Genomic DNA, 18832 nt, shown 5'->3' on the forward strand with positions numbered 1-18832 from the left:
TTATTCAAATATGTATATATGAGTGGGGTTCTTTAGAACTTTCTGGGACACGAGGGAAATAAATGCCATTATCCAACTTGAAGCAAATTCAATTATGAAGACTTTTTTAGAATTCTGAAGTTCAGTAAACGTGTTTTAAAATTGATGTTGAAAAGGTCCAAATGTAAATTTTATGCAACCCCCTTATTTTTCCTTAACTAGATTACAGCGAGGCAAGAAACAACAGATTGAAAATGGTAGTGGAGCAGAAGACAATGGTGACAGTTCTCACTGTAGTAATGCATCCACACACAGTAATCAGGAAGCAGGACCTAGTAACAAACGGACCAAAACATCTGATGATTCCGGGCTTGAGCTTGATAATAACAATGCAACAGTGGCAATTGATCCAGTAATGGATGGTGCTAGTGAAATTGAATTAGTATTCAGGCCTCATCCTACACTAATGGAAAAAGATGATAGTGCACAGACAAGGTAAGTGTGTAGGTTAGCCTTAGATTATCTGAATTTATAATATTTAATTTGGAATTAAAAGGTAGTTTTACATAAGAAGTAAGGGCAGTATTTGTTATATCATTGATTGCCAGCGTTCACTTGGATATTCTGGCTGTGTAGATTGTTATTTACTTCCTTCCTCATGTGCTTCCGATCCACATTTGTGTATCTGAAAGGAATGACACTTCTAGGTAGAGGGAAGAAGAGTTATTTAAATGATACTAAGGTTACCAGTAGGCTCTAGAATTCATGCTGGCAAAGATGGCTGTTTTACCACTTATCCCCACACTGCCTGTCATTGAGGTCAGATAAGTATCAAATACTTGTTCAATGAGTGATTGAATGGTATACCATGCTTAAAAAAAATTTATTTTCAAGGTTGGTGCTTCTAGGCTCTGTCTTAAAAACCAGAAAATCCATCAGTTCTTAGACAACAAGAAATTTGCTCATATTCTTACTATTCCTCTTGCTGCTGTAGATGACCTAATTCTGCTCATTGGGGTTGAGGGTTATGTTCTTTTCTCCCTGCAGTTCTCCTTGTATGTGTTTGTATTTGTCATTTATATAATTTTTGGATGATAAGGTAGGTAGAACTTTCATGTCCTTGTAGACAGATAGTAAGTTTGTACTTTCCGCTCTTCAGTACCTCTCAATAAAAAGGTTTAGGTAGTAGAGAAATAAATTTATGATACTATTTTGTGAGTAATTGAGACACTTAACATTTTATTTAGCTTGTTAGAAACGTATTCTATAGTTTGAGTATGTTTTTATCATTAATGTAGAAATTAAATTTTTAATTTATTTTTCCAGATACATAAAGACTTCAGGTAATGCCACTGTTGATCACTTATCCAAGTATCTGGCTGTGAGGTTAGCTTTGGAAGAACTTCGAAGCAAAGGAGAATCAAACCAGATGAACCTTGATACAGCCAGTGAGAAGCAGTATACCATTTACATAGCAACAGCCAGTGGGCAGTTCACTGTGAGTATTTAAAAGAATAGCTATTGAAACTGGAAGCACATTCACCAGCTGAGACTGGCAGGTGGTTTGGTGGGGCCTACTCAAAATGGTTCAGGACCCTGAGACCCTGACAGGATGAGAAATTGCAATGGGGTAGTAGTTACCATTCTGATATCTTTTGGTTGTTCTTTCATGAATAGTATACGTGACAAGAAGTTTTATCCTAAGATTAAAAAAAAAAGGGCTTTTATGTTTGGTACATCTCACTACTGTGCTTTAAGCAGTTTCTAATTCTTTCTTTTTCTCTTTTAGGTATTAAATGGCTCTTTTTCTTTGGAATTGGTCAGTGAGAAATACTGGAAAGTGAACAAACCCATGGAACTTTATTATGCACCCACAAAGGAGCACAAATGAGCTTTTACTAAAACCAAGTCTGAGAATGAACTTTTTTTATAGCCTATTTCTTTAATATTAAAGATGTAACGTCTTTACTTTTATGGACAGAATCTTGGATATGTTGTTCAGTTTTCTTTCTGAGCCAGACTCGTTTACACTATTAGAATCTTTTCCCCTTAATTTAAGATTTCCTTTTTGGAAGGGACTGCAATTATTCAAGACCTATTTCCTTTTAAAAATAATCTAAGTTGTATGTTTTCACTAAGTATGGTTCCATTTGGAGCACCCTTTTGACCCAGGAATTTTTCATAGTTCTGTATTCTTAAGATTCAGTTGGCTATTCTTTTCCCTCCCCTCCAAAGTTTTTTAGGCCTACAGAATGTTAAATAATACGTATTTTGACTTTTTTTCCTGGAGTCTTGTATATTTATAGTTTTCTATATAAGCTGTAGTATCTTCATGAAGACCAAGGCTCAAATTTACTGTGCTTAAAAGACAATTCTCATAGGATTATTATTTTCATGGTATTTTCTTCCATAAAATCTCATTTTTTAAAAAGGTTCTTTATGAACTTAGTGTCCATTGTCATGCAATGTTATTTTCTTCCATTTTTTCCCTCTAATTTTGGAATTTCTGATCCTGGGAAAGAGAAACAAAATGTCAAGTTCTGTGAGAACTTGGTTCATTTACAGATTTCACTGAAAGAAAAATTGGTCTTATGTAGTCTTCAAGTGTATATTTAAAGAGGTCTTTTTTGTATTAGCTTTACTGTCACTTCAGTTTCTTTATTATGTGTGTTTGATGTTTTTTCCTATTAAAATATCAGAGATATGGAGATATTTTGCACTTTAGCCTTGATGAAAAGTACAAGATATGTTCAAACCTTCCCTAATTCTTTTCTTATTGGTAGCCACGTAAGTTTCAAGAATAACATGGCGCATAGAACTAACAATTGGGGGGTGGGGGGAGTTTGCTTCTGTTTGAAAAGTGTGTTCAGCATTTTTGGTGGCCCTATCAGTTTATAAATTTGGTGCTCTGCTAATCACACTCTAGAGAAGCAAGTTAATGGAGCTGGAGCCCTGCCCTAGTGAAAGATTATTCTGTAGAAGAATGTCAGCAAGTAGGGTAAAGTCATTCTCTTCTTAGTTTTATATTGAGGGACAGTGTTGGGCTTTTGGAGCCAGAAGGCTTTATGAAGACAGATCAGAAATATGATTGACCTTGTGTGTTACTTTCATCACTGTCCTGATTCCAGGTATGTTTCCAAGTTTATAATAATCACAGTATTTACAAATACTTTTGTTTGCATTGAGAAATTAACCCCAACGGGTTTTTTGTTTGTTTTTTGTTTTTGGACAGGGGTGAGTAGTCCTTCAGTACCATTGTAACTAAATAACCTGTCTAGTCATTGTATATATTTATCTGTCATTTTTGACAGATTGGGGCCAGCTTGATGTTTTGAATCTTTAGCCCAATATGAAACCTAAAGGCTCATTAAATTTTTTACCATTTTATTGAAAATATTTACAATCTGTTTTTACAGTTTTATTGGTAATCTGTGCCATGAAATTTGAAGACCACCATAAATCAAGGGAAATTTTGTATTCAGTTCCTTTTCTGGTGTAACATTAAAATTGTATAGATTATTATTAATGCATGTCCACTGAATATAACCCTGGTTTTGTGATATAACTGCTTACATTTTATTGGTGATATTAGATTAGTGGTTGCATTAAATAACTAAATTCCCATTGTGATTAATTGAAATTTTGTCTTGTTGCAGAAAATTATTTGTGAATATAAGCTTTGTGCTTAGAGAATGTTTGTGTTTTTGTCAGTATGGGAGGATGTAAACTTTGCATCATTAGTGGATTTATTAGATTTGTAACGCTTTGCAAAATATAATAGGTATTTGATAGAGCATTGAGTGTAGTGTGTGTGTGTGTGTGTGTGTGTGTGTGTGTGTGTGTGTGTGTGTGTGTTGGTGGCTTAGGTACTGTTTTACCATCACTACCAATCAAGGTTTTGTAAAGTATTCTCTAAGTAACTTCTATACCCACTCTTTCAATTGAGGAACAAAAGGCTCACCAAATGTGGTAAGGGCCTTTGGATACATTCTCAATTTAAAAGTTATTATGGCAAAATATGCATAATCAGATTTACAGCTTAAACCATTTTTATGGGTACAAATCGGTGGCATTAATTTAAGTACATTCAGTGTTGTGTACATCATCACTGTCTAATTCTAGAGCTTTCTCAGTATCCCAAACAGAAACTCTGGACCCGTTAAACAATACCTCCCTATTCTTTTCCCCACCGTAACCCCCCAAGCCCCTGGTAACCTTTATTCTTCCTTCTTTTTTTGAATTTGACTATCCAAGGCACCTTTTATAGGTGGAATCGTATAATATTTGTCCTTTGTGTCTTATTTCATTTAGCATAATGTTTTCAAGGTTCATCCATGTTGTTGATGTATCATATTTTGTTTATCCATTTTTCTGTTGATGGACACTTAGGTTGATGGACACTTTTTTGCTATTGTGAATAATGCTACTATCAACATTTTTATACAAGTATCTGAGTCCCTACTTTAAATTCTTTTGAGTGTATATCTAGAAGCAAAGTTGCTGGGACATATGGTAATTCTATGTTTAATTTTTTGAGGAACCCCAGTTTTCTGCAGGGGCTGCACCATTTTATATTCCCACCAGCAGTGTACAAGGATTCCAGTTTCTCCACATTTTTACCAACACTTGTTATTTTTGTTTTGTTTTTTGTTTTTAATAACTATCCCAATGAATAAAAAGTGTTAATTTCATTGTGGTTTTGATTTACATTTCCTTAATGGCTTATGATACTAACTAAGCATCTTTTCATATGGTTATTGGCTGTTTGTATATCGTCTTTGGAAAAATATCTTTTCAAGTCTTGCTCATTCTTAATTGGGTTGTGTTTTCTTGTTGAATTGTAGGAGATATTAAAATCTGTTCTGGATATTAATCTATTATCAGATATACAATTTACAAATAATTCTGTCCCATTCTGTGGGTTGCCTTTTTACTTTCTTCATAGTGTCCTTTGCACAAAATTTTTCATTTTAATGAAGTTTAGTTTGCCTATTTTTGTTATTGTTGCCTGTGCTTTTGGTGTCCTATTCAAGAAAGAATTGCCAAGTCCAGTGTTATGAAGATCCTCCTGTATGTTTTGTTTCTCCTAAGAGTTTTAAAGTTTTAGTTCTTAAATTTATATCTTTGATCCATTTTGAGTTTTGTGCATGGATGCAATTTTGTTTTGTGTTTGGATATCCACTTTTCCCAGCACCATTTGTTGAAAAGACTGCTCTTTGTCCATTACATTGTCTTGGCAGTCTTAGTTGAAATTAATTGACCATATATATGAGAATTTATTTCTGGGCTCTGTATTCCATAGGTCTATATGACTGTCCCTTTGCCAGTACCACACTGTTTTGATTACTGTAGTGTTACAAGTTTTTATAATAAGTGTTATAATAATAATAAGTGTTATAATAAGTTTAAAATTATAATTTTAAATCCTTTGAACCTTGTGAAGAAGATGTTTCCCTTGTACATTTTAGGAAATTAAGGTTCAGGATTCTGATTTGGATAAATAAATATGGAATAATTGAAATGCAAGATGAGAAAAGGCATCTTTTTCAAATCCCCTCACATTTCTACTTGGAAATAGAGTAAAACCTTGGTTTGAGAGCAAAATTTGTTCTGAAAACATGCTCTTAATCCTAAGCCACTCATATTATCAAAGCAAATTTCTAGAATCATTGGCTCAGTTGTGATCATGTGATGTTCAGTGTCACGTACTACTCATAGGGCAAGACATCTCTTCAAGTTAAAATTTATTAGAAATGTTTGCTTGTCTTGTGGAACACTAGCAGAACAAGTTACTCACAATTCAAGGTTTTACTATACTTTTCTAAATTTTAGAAACAGTTATAAGAAAGGAGTGTTAGTGTGTAGTTGTTGTCACTGGAAAAATTACTTGAGAACTCTTCTCAATTCATGGAGTAAGGACCTCTGGAAATCTTTCATAAAAGCAGTGAGAACATTGTAAACGTTGTCAAAATCAAGTTTTTTAGAATTCTAAAACTGAACTAAAGTCTGTCAGTAATTGAAAAAGCATTTATTCAGTAAAAACTGTAACATAAATTTTGTAGCATTATAGATTGCCTTACCCTCCTTTCCCACGTTCCTGGGTTGCCTTGAAAAAGAATAGGCTTGCAACTATGGTAGCGGTGGAAACCAGCAGCCTTGTAGCCACTGGAAGGGGTTTACAGCTCCCTAAAAAGCCCACCCCATAGAACTGTCATTATCTGACCTGTCTGGTTCTTCACTGAACAGCTCTAGTCCCAGAACTTGTCTTATATTTTGTGTGACTCTGCCTTACAGCCCTATCTACAACCTCTTGTTCAGAAACAGTTTCAGTTATTTAACATAGCAGCTTCTCTGAGGCAGTGATACCAACTGGGGCTAAAAATAAGCTGGCCAAAAAATAAAAGGAAAAGCTGAGGAATGACCTATCTCTGAAAAGCTTCAGCATATTTCTATGAATATAGAAGGCCATGTACATGTTTAAGGTTGTATGCATGCCCAAGGCAGGGGAAAAAAAAAGGAAGTCACTAATCGTACCTGTGGCATTACTTGAGGCTCTGCAAGCAGGAAGTGAAGGCTAAGGTAGGCTTGAAAAAACGGCATGTTGGGGTGTTGAAGGCATGTCTCCACACATTTACAGAGCACTTCAGCAAGGCGAGGGGAGTTATTTCAAGGTATTTAAGGGAATTTCTGTTCAATCTTACCTCATCTGTCAGCTAATGAAGCAGGGTATATAATGGTCACATACAGTTAAGAATGCAGACTTCACAGAATTAGTCCAGGAAGGTCATTCAAGAAAGCACAAACACAGTAGACCTTGAAGTGAAAGGATTCTGTTCTCCAGAGTTGGCACATTATTTTTTTTTTTTTAATTTTTAAATGTTTATTTTTGAGAGAGAGAGCGAGCAGGAGTAGAGGGGGGCAGAGAGACAGGGGGAGACCCAGAATCCAAAGCAGGCTCCAGGCTCTGAGCTGTCAGCACAGAACCTGACATGGGGCTTGAACTCATGAACCATGAGATCATGACCTGAGCCCAAAGACTTTAAGTTAGCTTCTAAAAAAATGTGTCCAAAGAACGAAAAGCAACCAGATCTTAAAAACTAAATGTGAGAACAGTTTTTCACCAAATAGAGAGTAACATTAGAGAAATTATGACAAAAGAACCATATAGAAATTTTGGATTGAAAAAGTACAGTGAAATAAATTCATTTAAAAATTCCTGGGGTGCTTGGCTGGCTCAGTCAGTAGAGCATGCAACTCTTTGATCTCAGGGTTGTGAGTTCAAGCCCCATGTTGTGCATAGAGCTTACTTAAAAAAAAAAAAGTTCAACAGCTTTGAATTGGTAGAAATATTCAGCAAATGTGAACACAGGCCACTAGAGGGTATCCTATCAGAGAACAAGAAGGGAAAAAAGCTGCAGAGACCTGTGGGACGCCAAGTGTATTAACTTACATAAAGGGAGTCCCAGAAGGAGAGGAAGAAAAGGGACTCAAAGAGTATTTGAAGAAATAATTGCTAAAAATTTTCAAAATTTGATGAAAAACATGAATCTGTACAACTAAGCTCAACAACTCTTGGAAAACAGCAAAAGGAAAGTGATTCATCAAATACAAGGGATATTTAATAAGATGAACCACTTCTTTAAGTTCATTTTTGAGAGAGCACGTGCATGTGTGAGCAGGAGAGGGGTAGAGAGAGAGGGAGAGAATCCCAAGTAGGCTCTGTGCTGTCCATGCAGAGCCTGATGTGGGGCTTGATCTCACAAACTGTGAGATAATCACTTGAGCCCAAACCAAGAGTCGGATGCTTGACTGAACCACCCAGGCACCCCATGGTTAACAGATTGCTTCTCATGAAAGTCACAGAGGTCAGGAGGTTGTGAATGACAGAGTCATGAAAGAAAAAGTCAACCAAGAATATCTATATACAGCAGTTACTCCTCAGAAATGAAAGAAATTAAGATACTCCCACACGCAAACAATGAATTTGTCTCAAGTATACCTGCTCTGTAAGATATATTAAAGGAACTCCTTTAGATGTGATAGGATCTTTGATAGTAACATGAATCTACACAAATAAGTAGAACTGGTAAAGCTGACTACATAATTAAATATAAGAGATACTATAAATGTATTTGTATTGCCTTGGGATGCTACAACAAAATACCATAGATTGGAAGGCTTAAACATTACACTTTATTTGTCATAGTTCTGGAGGCTGGAAAGTCGAAGAATAAGTTGTGGGTAGGTGTGGTTCCTGGTGAGGGCCCTCTTCTTGGTGTACAATCGCCTTCTCACTGTTTCCTCACATGGTAGAGGGAGACAGAGAGCTCTGGTTTCTTTCTGTTCTTATAAGGGGGCCGCCCACCGTTACCGAAACTAAAACAAATTACCTTCCATAGGCCTAACCTGTAAATACCATCACATTAGGGTTTAGGGTTCACTATAGTAGATTTGGGGTGGGGAGATAAAAACATTCATTCTGTAACAGTGCTTTGTTTACATTTCTAATTTAAAAGAAAACTGTATCAAGTAATGCAAAACTGCTGAATGGCTTATAATGTATAATTTTTGGCATAAAACATCAAGGAGAGAATGGAGCAATATTGGAGCAAAGGTTTTCTAGACTATTGAAATCAAGTTGGTATTAATCAGAGCTAGAATATTTCAGATTAAGATGTTGTGGTCCCTAGCACAGCCACTAAGAAAATAATTCTACCACAAGTATAGTAAAAGGAAGAAATTAAAATGGTATATAAAAAGGAACATTTAACACAAAAGAAAGCTGTAGTGGAGGAATAGAGAAATAAGACATAAATAGCAAACTGTCAGATTGTAGATCTTGTTACCGTTAAGTATGTTAGATGTTAATGGGTTTAATGCTCCATTAAAAGGCAGATATTAGGTGGCACGAGGGTAGCTCAGTCTTTGAAATGTCCAACTCGTGATCTCGGCTCAGGTCATGGTCTCACAGTTTGTGAGTTTGAGCTCTGCATCGGGCTCTGCCCTGACAGTGTGGAGCCTGCTTGGGATTCTCTCTCTCCTTCTCTGCCCCTCACCTGCTCAGATGTGCGTGTGCCCTCTCTTTTTCAAAATACATAAATAAACTTTAAAAAAAAAAGGCAGATATGGCAGAGTGGATTAAAAACATGATGCATATACTGTCCATAGGAAAATAGTTCAAAGAAACAGATCGGTTGAGAGTAAAGGATAGAACATAAAACAATACCCAAAAGAGAACCAAAGTAGCTATACTAGTATCAGACAAAATAGACAAAAATTGTTAGAGACAGATACTTTATAATGATGAAAGTTCATCAGAAAAATGTAATAATTATAAACATGTATTCAAACAACAGGACCTTAAGGTACATTGCCAGATGAGGCAAAAACTGGTGTAATTGAAGGGAGAAATAGACAATTCAAAATGATAATTGAAGATGTTAATACCTATTGTCATAGAGGACAGTTCCAATTAGGCAGAACAATAGCAAGGAAGTAGAAGACTCGAAAAGCACAGTAAAACCAACTGGACCCAACATATCTACAAAAAACTTCACACAATAGCAGAATACCTGGAATGTTCTCCAGGGTGGACAGGTTTACATTAAGCCTCAGTAAATTGAAAAAACATACAGATCTGTATACACACACACACACACACACACAGCAACATATGGTCTCTGGCTGTAATGGAGTGTGTTTAGAAATCAATAAAAGGAAGTTTGGTTAACTCACAAATACATGGAAATTAAACTACTAAAAAACTAGTATGTCGAAGTCAAAAAGTAAAGTAGAAAATCTGAATGAAAAGATGCAGCATTCTGGAATTTATGGGATGAAGCTAAAGCAGTGCTTAGAGGGGAAGTTATAGCTGTGGATGTGGGTATGAACAGAATATCTCCATAACATAACCTTCTAACTTAAGACACTAAAGAACTAAACCCAAACAAGGACCAAAACAAAAAAAGGAGTAAAATAAATAGGAAAACAGTAATCAAAACTAAAAGCTGGTTCTTTGAAGATAATAAAATTGACAAACTTTTAGAATGATAAAAAAAAATTTGCTAAAATCAGGAATGAGGAACAATTGCTATCACATTATAGGAAAAATTATAAGGGAATAATGTGAACACCTGTATGCCAACAAATTAGAAAATCTAGATCAAATGGACAAATTCCTAAAAAGACACAAGCTGTGAAACTGGCTTAAGAACAAGTTGAAAATCTGAATAAGAGATGGAATTAGTAATAAGACTTACCATATAGAAAAATGCTGAGGCCCAGATACTTGTGAATTCTATCAAATGTTTACAGAAGAATTAAAACCTTTTCTTTATAAGTACTTCCAAAAATAAGATGAGGCTCATTTTATGAGGCTAGTATTACTCTGGTACCAAAGCCAGACAAAAGCATTACAAAACTACAGATCATTATCTCGTGTGCATGCAGACACATCTGAAAAACAAAATCCCACTAAACATGCCAAATCCATTAACCTAGAACAGTTAATACAGGACTTCTTCCAGGAAGATAGAGTAGTGTTCTCCCAGGCAGACAGAAAATAGTCATTGCCAAGGGTTGGGGGAGGAGTGAATTGGGAGTGACTGGTTGCTAATGGGTATGGGGTTTCTTTTTGGGGTAGTGAAAATTAGTAATTCTAAAATTAGTGGTGATACTTGCACAACTCTCTATATTCTAAATCCCTGAAATCATTCCTTAATACTTTAAAAGGGTGCATTTTATGGTGGATGCCTTCTCCTTCAATAAGGTTATTTAAAAATTTTTCTTTTTTCTAGAAAAGTCTTCTTTTACAGACACAACTTTCTGTGCCATTTAGCATACTCTGGTCTAACCATACTAGCCTTTTGGGTCCAAGTAAGTATTAGTGTCTAGAGTTTCTTCCAGCTTAAACATTTAATGTTGTATTTTCATACTTAGAATGTCTTTATACCACAGATTATTTATTTGGTGTAAAACTATGGTCTTTTTGAATATGGCGTTATGTTTCTTTCCTGTTAAAGAAATTCTCCCCTAGTTGCTGTACTTTTGGAAGTTTAAAGCTGGAAATCACAAATTTCCTTTTCTGATTTTAATTAGGAATTGACTTCATAAGTAAATTAGTTGTGTAGCTAAACTGATTTTAGCAAGGTGTAATTGGAGAGTTCTCTTCAGTGTTAACGTTCCACTAAATTTCTTTCAAATGAACCCCTGAAAACTTTTTTTTTTAATGTTTTATTTATTTTTGAGAAAGAGAGAGCAGGTGAGAGACAGAGAAAGGGAGACACAGCATCCAAAGCAGGCTCCAAGCTCTGAGCTGTCTGCACAGAGCCCGATGCGGGACTCAAACCCACAAACCGTGAGGTCATGACCTGAGCTGAAGTTGGACAGTTAACCAACTGAGCCATCCAGCACCCCTGAACCCTGAAAATCGTAAGTGCTTTTTCTTCCAGTATATAACATTCAGTATCAGTCTCTACTTTCTTTAGGTGGCTATATTAATTTACTAGAGTTGCCATAACAAAGTACCACAGTTTGGGTGGCTTAAACAGAAATTCATTTTCTGACAGTTCTGGAGGCTATAAATCCGAGATCAAAGGTGGTGGTGTTTCCTTAGGTGCCTCTCTTTTCTACTTGTAGATAGCATTTTCTCCCTTTGTCTTCACATATTCTCCTGTGCATGTGTGTGTTGTAATCTAAGGACACCAGTCCTATCAGATTAGTGCCCATCCCCAGTGACCTTTAATTACCCTATTTCCAAATACAGCCACATTCTGTGATAGTCAAACATCTGAGTACTTAAACATGAACTTTAGAGAGACATCAATGCTGAGGGGCCTAGACACATTTAGCAGGCAATTCCTAAGGTAAAGATGAAAGTACTGTATTATGCTAAATTAATCTCTTAACAAAAAAATAACTAAATTTTATTTGGTGACCAGTAATAAGAATACACTGAAGGCAGTACTGCTTCCAGTTGGCAAAAGGTATTTTCTAAAAATGTACTTTCTCTGTTTAGTCTGTGGATTAAAATGTAAACTTCCCAGTTTAAATTTTTTTTTTATGTTTTTTTAATTTTTTTTTTTGAGAGAGAGTGTGAGCATGAACAGGGAAGGGGCAGAGAGTGAGGGAGACACAGAATCCGAAGCAGCTCCAGGCTCTGAGCTATCAGCACAGAGCCTGGCATGGGGCTCGAACTCACGAAGTGTGTGTGATAACATGACCTGAGCCGAAGTCAGAGGCTTAACCAGCTGAGCCACCCGGGTGCCCCCTAAACTGCGCAGTTTAAACCAAACACCACTAAGATGATGCCAAAGGAATACTTTTGGGTTTTTAATGAATAAATTCAGGTAAAAAAGAATTGTGGATATAATGGGTGTTGTCAACATATTGAGAAGTGAGATGTTTTCACATGGACGGTGGTAACTGATTTAGCAGGATGGAGGAAGATTGAAAACATCTACAAAATGCTTAGCAATTGGAGACTTTGGCTTGCCTTTCCAGCAAAATTGGTGTGAAAATGGGATAGGTTAATGGTGTGTCTGAGGAGTATTTGTACCCACAGAAACTTTCCCTTACCACCAGATTACTCTTTCCACTGTTCCAGCAGGATAAGGGCAATTAGTTCTCTATAGAAAATGACCCAGAGTTGTGTGAGACTTGGGACACCAGGCATAGTGGAGGGGGCCCCATACTTATGGTGAGAGGACTCTGTTCCCTTCCAGCATAAAGTCCCTACAAATGCTGGAGTTGTAGTTTGCCATGATTTTGCTATCAATCAAAAACTATGTTCTGGGAAAATCTTGGCAGTAGAAAATGGAAACAAAGCTGAAAGTGCTTTCCACATATGTATTGATAATTATTGAGTATAGGGTATACTGGTTAAAAGGGTTTCAGATAGAAAATTTGCAGGAGACTAGTGGTTAACTATAATTTTATAATAATTATGTATCAGAATTTTCTATGGGACTGCCTTTTTTTTAATTACACTTTTTTTACAATTCCACTTTTGTCTTATATATGTATGTCCTTTGCTGAAGATAGATCATGAAGTGGCTAAAAGCAAGAGCACTTAGGTAAGCCTGGGGTTGGGTCCTGGCTCCTTCACCTGCCAGTTTTAGAATGGCATTGAATAAATTAATCTCACTTAGCCTTGCTGTAATTTATAGGATATAATCTGTGTAGAAACAACACTGTGCAGTGCTAAATCTCATAAATACAAGCTATTGCAGTTAATATACCACTTCCTAGGAAATATTTTCTTACATAAAGTAGGTTGAAGTTTACAGTTTGGGGATAATTCAGTTTACTCACATTTCAAAGTTAACAGTCTTATCTACACTTGAGAGCTAGAAAAGGATCTTTAGGCTGGGGGGTGGGGTGGGGTGTTGGTCCTTTCTGGATGCGGAAAGGGTGGCGGCAGAGAAAGGGATCATATAGCTGTGGATGACAAGGTGTTGTAGACCAATGCAGTCACTGTTTTTTTTATTAATAATTTTCTAAAGTATTTTGAGAGAGTATGCCAGCGTGAGCAGGGGAGGGGCAGGGAGAGAGGTAGACAGAATCCCAAGCAGGCTCTGCACTGTCATCACGGAGCCTGATGTGGGGCTGGAACCCACAAACTGAGATCATGACCTGAGCTAAAATCAAGAGTTGGACACTTAATAGACTGAGCTGAGCCACTCCGGTGCCCCCACTTTTTTTTTTTTTTTTTTAAAGATGTTCAGCCTTTGTAACCTCTTCCTGGGCTTTGTGAATTCCCTAAAGAGGAAAAATCAATCTCTGTATGGAGACTAAAATTGTGAGGTGCTCACTTTTCCAACCTCCCCTGTAGCTTTAAGTCTGAGATACTGGATAGAAAGTTTGTTCTAGTAAATTGGCTGAATTTGCTGTGTGGTGGAGTCTTTCAAGTGAGAGTAAAGATACTGGTCAGTAAACAGCAATATTCTTTGAATTGGAATAAAAATTTTGGAAAGATTTGGATGAATGAGTATCCTAAATCCTTAATGCCACTAACCCTCACTGAAAATGGAAGAAGGCCCTTGGATGTCTGCTGCCTTGGCAGATGACCCCTTAAGTGCACTTCAAGGAGTTAGTTACCTTGCAAAAAGCAGCCCGTTTATTGTATAGGTAGCTACAATCCTTTATTGCCTGCAGGATATAGAGTCAGATCCCAGCATGTCCTTGGGAACAAGTACAAAGTGTGACCTGAAAGAATGCTTTTTTGATCATATATACTAATGATATGTGGAGTATACCTGTGGAAATAGACTATGTTGGGTCTTGCAAGAATGTAATTTTAAATTGGGTTAAATTATTGATATAGGTACACTTGTACCCGAAATTCTGGCTCAGTTGTCAGCTTGTGGGATGTTGTGGGATGTGGCTCTGTTTACTTGACTGAAAGAAAAACTCAGGACTGGCTCCTCTAAACTGGAGGGAAGATGCTAGAAATGCTGTGATATAATGTAGAGAAAGGAAATCAAAGACTTAAAAGGGGGAATATTGGAGAGAATGTATTATATGTGATCTGCTCACCACTGTCTCACTGTCTATCTCACAAGAGCCTGGTCAGCTCTCTTTACCTAGGCTTGGGAAATATAGTGGTGAGCAGGGCATCCTTGAATAGTATGTCAATTGGCCAGGGATGCCTGTGGAAGATGATTATTCAGTGGACATTGCCCAAGCAGCAGTGTGTCAGAAACTTAGTTCCCTTAACTGCTGGCCCAGAAAGGTGTACATAGTTAGAGTTACTGTAACAGGCAGTAGGACTGACAGGATGATCAGTATAGTCTGACATAGGATTTTTTTGGCTTTGGCTAATTGGTCATGTGATCTAAAGGGCCAGAGTGGTCCTACTTGATTTATATTACTGAAAACTACAGGTCTGACTTGAGCCACGATAGTTGTCATGATACCTTAGCAAGTCCCAGGTCTGATTTAATTCGTATTTTCAGAGCACTTTGAGAAAGGACCCTGCCAAAACATCACAAGGCTATGATATGTATTTTCCTCTTAGCCTTCTCCAGAGTAACCTGGGACATTTGCCAGAGCAATTATGCACCGAGGAAAGAAATTCCTAGACCTTTTGGGATTACTGAACTGGTCTTAAGTTCTGATTTCTGGAAACCAGAACATCATGCATTTATTCAGAGTGGAGTCTGGTTGAACTCAGGTGATAAACGGGTTTTAACCCAAATCCACCACGTTGGCTCCCAACCCCATTTCTTCCTTTCTTCTATTTCTCGAGTGTATGGTTAGAGTAGTGACGTAAGCAGCTAGCAGAGTCAACACACTGGTTTCCTGATGGTAGAGTAAAAACTGGCTGCTTGTATTAATCAAAATTTAATGGAGCAATACAACTGATACTATTTTACAATGCACTCAACATCTGCATGCCCCAAACTACCACAGTAGTTAATGGGGACAAGGCGCTAATGTAGCATTATTTGGAATTTTAAAAGTATTTCCTCTTTAGGTTGATAACATTACCTTAACAGAGTTCCTGACTACTTCTCACCACCTTTCTTTGGAAAATCTGTGTATGTGAAATTAAAACACAACATATATTTTAAATAACAGTAATTTATATATTATTTCTCTATCAAATTAGGCTCCTGGCATAAAGCCCAACGTTATCACTGATCAAAATATGTCACGCTGACAAGCATTTGGCAAGATTTGAGACAGATACTCAATTTAACAATATGTACAGATGGTCCAAGCGCTGGTTTGCCTTGTGGATTTATAGTAATTTTTAAGTATATAAACAAAAAAGTAGTAACTTTTATTTTTGTGCTCATTTGTAATAATTTTAACTGGCAAAAGTTACAGGGTTTTTTGGGGGGTCATTCTAGTATATCACTTGCAGTTCACCTGTTCGTTTATTTAAATATGATTCTACTAATGGGAGAAAACACATCCTCCTAGGACTATGCTGTAATAACACAAAGAATTTTTTTTATTTCTGCTTATCTACTATGTTGATCTCACTCCCTGGATCTTTAAATATGTCATGGGTGTGCTTTTTTTCTTCCATAGTGTATTTAAAACCTTTTCAGTTATAACTCTTCTCCATCCCCCAAGCTTTATGCTCACTCAGATAAAAAGTTACTTCCTCTAAAAAGTAATGCAGGGTAAATATGGATTAAGTCCTTGAGACAAAAATCTAAACTTTATACCAAATCCTGTTATCCAAACTTTTACATTCAAATGAAGCAAGAACAAAATTTATTAATGGAGCTTCTACTAATTTTCATAGTCATGTTAGCCTGGGCTACTTATACAAAAAAATGAGCACATACACACACCCAAAAACAAAGCAAATCTGTCTCCCACCACCCCCCCAAAAATCCTTACTTCGTAAGTTCATAAGGTGGCAAGTTTTACTTCTGAGAGGTAGCACAAACAAGCAAATGAATATTGTACGTGCATTAACTGAGGCACTTGAGATCACCCAATTTAATTTACAGCAAAAACTCTCCAGAATTTCGGTGCTTATGAACAACTATTAGAACAATGGTCTCAATTTACTTTGACAAACTCTTACTCTGACTTCAGTCACCTGACCTTAAACTTAAAAGAAAAACTTATTTCTATCTCAGACAAGTATTTAAACTCTCAAAAGCTAGTAATAAATTAAAAGATCAATGTGGAAAGAAGTATGATTTCTGAAAATTGGGAACACATTTTAGCTCTGTAATTGTGAAATAATGTTAGTGACATGAAAGGGCATTGTTCTATTTAGGGTAATACGTAAAAGGCTTTTGGCTTCATTTTGTGTGCTTAAACAGAAAGACATGAATCAGTTTAAGTAGACATGTGATTAAGAACAGTAAAGGATGGTTCCATAACATACATAAAATTCCAAACACTTTGCAAGTGAAAGTTTTCTGAGTTACTAAATGGTAGGGTGATCTCAGTCATAAACCTGGCTTCATATGAAATGTTTTCATTAAAATTTTAAGTTTTCTTTACAATAAGAAAAAACTGGAAAGCACAGCTCCCAAACTAGCTAAGTTAGAAACTGCTAATTTTCTGAATGAAAACACACTGTTTTTTTTATTTTTACACCACTGAATTAAAAGAATAGAAAAAGAACTACAGTTGGTATAGAGAACTACCAGGCCATCTAGACAGACATCTGGAGTAACTCTTGGCTACATTTACCATCTTCTGCAACTGCTTGCTTCTGCTTTGTCGTTCATTGACATTTCAACCCTGTCAGCCACTGTATCCTCGGATGCTGGCTGGACGTGGCCCTCCGACTGTCCTCCCGTGTATGTAGGGGTGCTGTACTTTAAAAGGATCGATTTAAATTGCATCAGAGGTGCATCTGTACGAACACCCATTGGGTCAAAATGAGTTCGGCTCACTCGAAAGCCTGCTTGAGAAAGATAGCACAAAAACTTTTTCAACCTGCAGGAAGGAAAGGAAAAAAAAAGGTTCTGTATTTTTATGTAAATCACAATGTCATTAAAATATAACATATACATTTTGCCATTCACTGGTTGTCTTACTTTGGCATATTCATTCCTTTAATGCTGTGTCTGTGGATGTTGTAATAAAAGGGAGGATGTTCAGTACTGACATCAGTCTTTTGCCTTTTGGCTAAAGTTGTGACTGTTTCATTACCTTTTCTTTTTCCTGAAACATACACATACAAAAAATCAGAACACCTTAATAATGACTCTTTTTGGCCTGATATTTTCTATTGTGAAAGATTTAAATATTGATCAATCTTAAAATAATAATTTTTGAGAACCCATAGAGATTAGTCTGATTCTCTTTATATATAAGAACAGCTCAGAGACTTTATTTTTAAAACTTGTATTTTGCTTTATTCTAAGAAGGATTTAAGACACCCCTGCTGAAGGTGAGTGGCCTGGCTGAGGTTACACGACAAACAGGAGTAAAATGATGCTCTTAAATCCAATGCTTATTGCAATGTACCATAATGCCTTTACTCTCCCAACTGAGGATTGGGTAGAATTGTGAATGTTAGCAAATTAGTTGAAGATGCCAACTAAACATGACCATTGGAAGGAGCATTTAGTAGTTATTAAACCATATACTATTAAAAGGAGTTGAAGTTTTCTTGGCTTTGAAGATCAACACTAAAATGTTGAGCAACTAATAAAAAATTGTAATTCTGTCCTTTGTCATTCACTGACATTTCAACCCTGTCAGCCACTGTATCCTCCAATGCTGGCTGGATGTGGGCGTCCGACTGTCCTCCAGTATAGGGGTCATGTTAGCCTGGGCTACTTACACAAAAAATGAGCACTTACACACACTGAAAGCAAAACAAATCTATCCCCTCTCCCCACCAAATCCTCACTTTATAAGGTGGCAAGTTTTACTTCTCACAGGTAGCACAAACAAGCAAAGGAATATTGTACGTGCATTAACTGAAGCACTTGAAATCACCCAATTTAACAGCAAAAACTCTCCTCTTCAGAATTTCAGTGCTTGTGAACAATTATTACAACAATGGTCTCAATTTACTTTGACAAAATCTTATTCTGACTTTAGTCATCTGACCTTAAACTTACAAGAAAAATGTATTTCTATCTCAGGCAAGTATTTAAACTCTCAAAAGCTAGTAATAAAAGATCAATGTGGAAAGAAGTATGATTTCTGAAAATTGGGAACATATTTTAGCTTTGTAATTGTGAAATGACATTAGTGACATGAAAGGGCATTGTTCTGTTCCTCTGTCTTAACACTATCTAGTTCTTTTTATTAGTATTCAAAACACATTTAGAATCTAAGCTTTATTTTTTTATTTTTTTAAATTCTTTTTAATGTTTATTTTTGAGACAGAGAGAGACAGAGCATGAACGGGGGAGGGTCA

At 36.4% G+C, this 18832-nt stretch overlaps 2 protein-coding genes across 9 annotated transcripts in view; one reads left to right on the top strand and one right to left on the bottom strand.

Moving 5' to 3' along the window:
* Positions 1-3619, top strand: part of RNF2 (ring finger protein 2) — a 48176-nt gene extending 44557 nt beyond the window's left edge. For 4 of the 5 annotated variants that reach the window (XM_019427098.2, XM_019427091.2, XM_019427113.2 and 1 more), the window contains exons 5-7: positions 202-474; positions 1306-1477; positions 1769-3619. In XM_019427098.2, coding sequence (XP_019282643.1) covers positions 202-474; positions 1306-1477; positions 1769-1870 — 547 coding nt within the window. In that variant the 3' untranslated portion in view covers positions 1871-3619. Of the gene's footprint in view, positions 1-201; positions 475-1305; positions 1490-1768 lie in introns of those variants that run through there. The other variant, XM_053909185.1, reaches the window with a different exon arrangement.
* A 12570-nt stretch (positions 3620-16189) lies between these two features.
* Positions 16190-18832, bottom strand: part of TRMT1L (tRNA methyltransferase 1 like) — a 40622-nt gene continuing 37979 nt past the window's right edge. For all 4 annotated transcript variants that reach the window (XM_019426942.2, XM_019426916.2, XM_019426925.2 and 1 more), the window contains 2 exons: positions 17496-17622; positions 16190-17394 (listed from right to left, as the gene is read on the bottom strand). In XM_019426942.2, the coding sequence (XP_019282487.2) occupies positions 17142-17394; positions 17496-17622 (380 nt within the window). In that variant the 3' untranslated portion in view covers positions 16190-17141. The remainder of the gene's footprint in view (positions 17395-17495; positions 17623-18832) is intronic.

Source organism: Panthera pardus, unplaced genomic scaffold (assembly GCF_024362965.1).
Source record: "Panthera pardus isolate Hobbes unplaced genomic scaffold, ASM2436296v1 HiC_scaffold_21, whole genome shotgun sequence".
Classification (NCBI taxonomy): domain Eukaryota; kingdom Metazoa; phylum Chordata; class Mammalia; order Carnivora; family Felidae; genus Panthera; species Panthera pardus.